The following is a 1,367-nucleotide window of genomic DNA, read 5'->3' as shown; positions in this document are numbered from 1 at the left end:
CAGCAAAGGATCCTTGTGGAAGAAGCATCGACGACTGCTGACGCCCTCGTTCCACTTCAAAATTCTTGGAGAGTTCGAGAGCGCAATCAGTGATCATGTGTCACACCTCATCGAAACAATGAAAAAAAATCCGAGGGATTTACTCGACGTGGATTTGTCGAAGTGGGCCATCGACTGTACCATTAACGTCCTCTTGGAAATCGTCATGGGAGCGGACCACGTCGGACCGAAGGAAAAACAAGAATATATCGACAATGTGGGCTTGTAAGACGAATGCTTCGTTCTATTCTGAGCTTGTCTATCATCAATCTGATGAAGATTGTCTTCATGTTATCTGTGAATAAGCCTTATCCGAAGTTTTCGATCATTCTCCCAGACTCGCGGAATTGTTCAGCAGAAGGCTCTACAAGCCTTGGAATTTCATCGACGCTTGCTATGACCTCACCCCGAACGGCAAGACCTATAAGCGTGCCGTGGCGAAGTCTCGCGCTTTTACCGTCAAGGTCAGGAATGTCGCGCCTCGGATCACAGTCTAAATGTTTATGGCGTGAGCGTTCCGAACTGAGTGCTGAAGGAGCATTTGTCCTCAGGCTATCGAGCGGAAAATTCAGGAACTGAAGGAGCGTCAGACTCACTCAGAGCGTCCGGGAAGGCGTCCGAGCCGGAAAATCGCGTTTCTTGACCTGCTGGTCGGACTCTACATGGACGGGGAGCAGCTATCCATCGAAGAGATGATTGATGAAGTCGAAACATTCATATTTGCCGTAAGCTACCCATATTGCTCCCATCCACCGCCAGTACCAGATTGTGTCGTCCGACCATTTGTGATTTCCTTATGATTAGTAGGAGACTCGATTAAGGAATACATATCCTATGTCCCAGGGCCATGACACCACAGGAAGGGCGATAGCTTGGGCTCTATTCCAACTGGGCCACCTCCCCAATATCCAGAAGCAACTCCGCGAAGAGTTTGCTTCCATTCTCGGCACAAACCGGGCCTGCGTTGGTGCTAACGAAAAACTGAAGGAGCTGAAATACTTCGACAGAGTCCTGAAAGAGTGCATGAGACTCTACCCATCCGTTCCCGGATTCTGTCGTGTATGCAACAAACATGGAGCGCAATTAGGTCAGCACGGCAAGCTTTGATTTCGCGATCATTTCCCCATTCCTTTTTGCCGCACTGTGTCGGTGGTAGACGGCAGGAAATCAAAGATGAGACGGAATTCTTCAGGGAAATACAGGATACCGCTGAACTCAACAATCAATGTGTCGATGTTCTTTCTCCACCGTGATCCCGATGTGTTCCCCGATCCTGAGAGATTCGACCCTGACCGATTCCTTCCTGAAAACGTCGCGGCGCGCCATCC

General features: G+C 49.5%; 1 protein-coding gene across 1 annotated transcript in view; it reads left to right on the top strand.

Annotated features, from left to right (window-relative positions):
- The window catches only part of LOC100907334 (cytochrome P450 4V2), a 3,706-nt gene that overhangs the window by 2,095 nt on the left and 244 nt on the right, over positions 1 to 1,367 (top strand). Inside the window, 5 exon segments of the mRNA XM_029112733.1 lie at positions 4 to 264; positions 377 to 503; positions 591 to 764; positions 883 to 1,126; positions 1,232 to 1,367. The exon segment at positions 1,232 to 1,367 is cut by the window's right edge and continues 244 nt beyond it. Coding sequence (XP_028968566.1) covers positions 4 to 264; positions 377 to 503; positions 591 to 764; positions 883 to 1,126; positions 1,232 to 1,367 — 942 coding nt within the window.

The sequence above is a fragment of the Galendromus occidentalis genome, unplaced genomic scaffold (genome assembly GCF_000255335.2).
Source record: "Galendromus occidentalis unplaced genomic scaffold, Mocc_1.1 scf7180000077526, whole genome shotgun sequence".
NCBI classification, from domain to species: Eukaryota; Metazoa; Arthropoda; class Arachnida; order Mesostigmata; family Phytoseiidae; genus Galendromus; species Galendromus occidentalis.
Note: the sequence above shows the minus strand (reverse complement) of the source record. Positions and strands in the feature narration are given on the sequence as shown.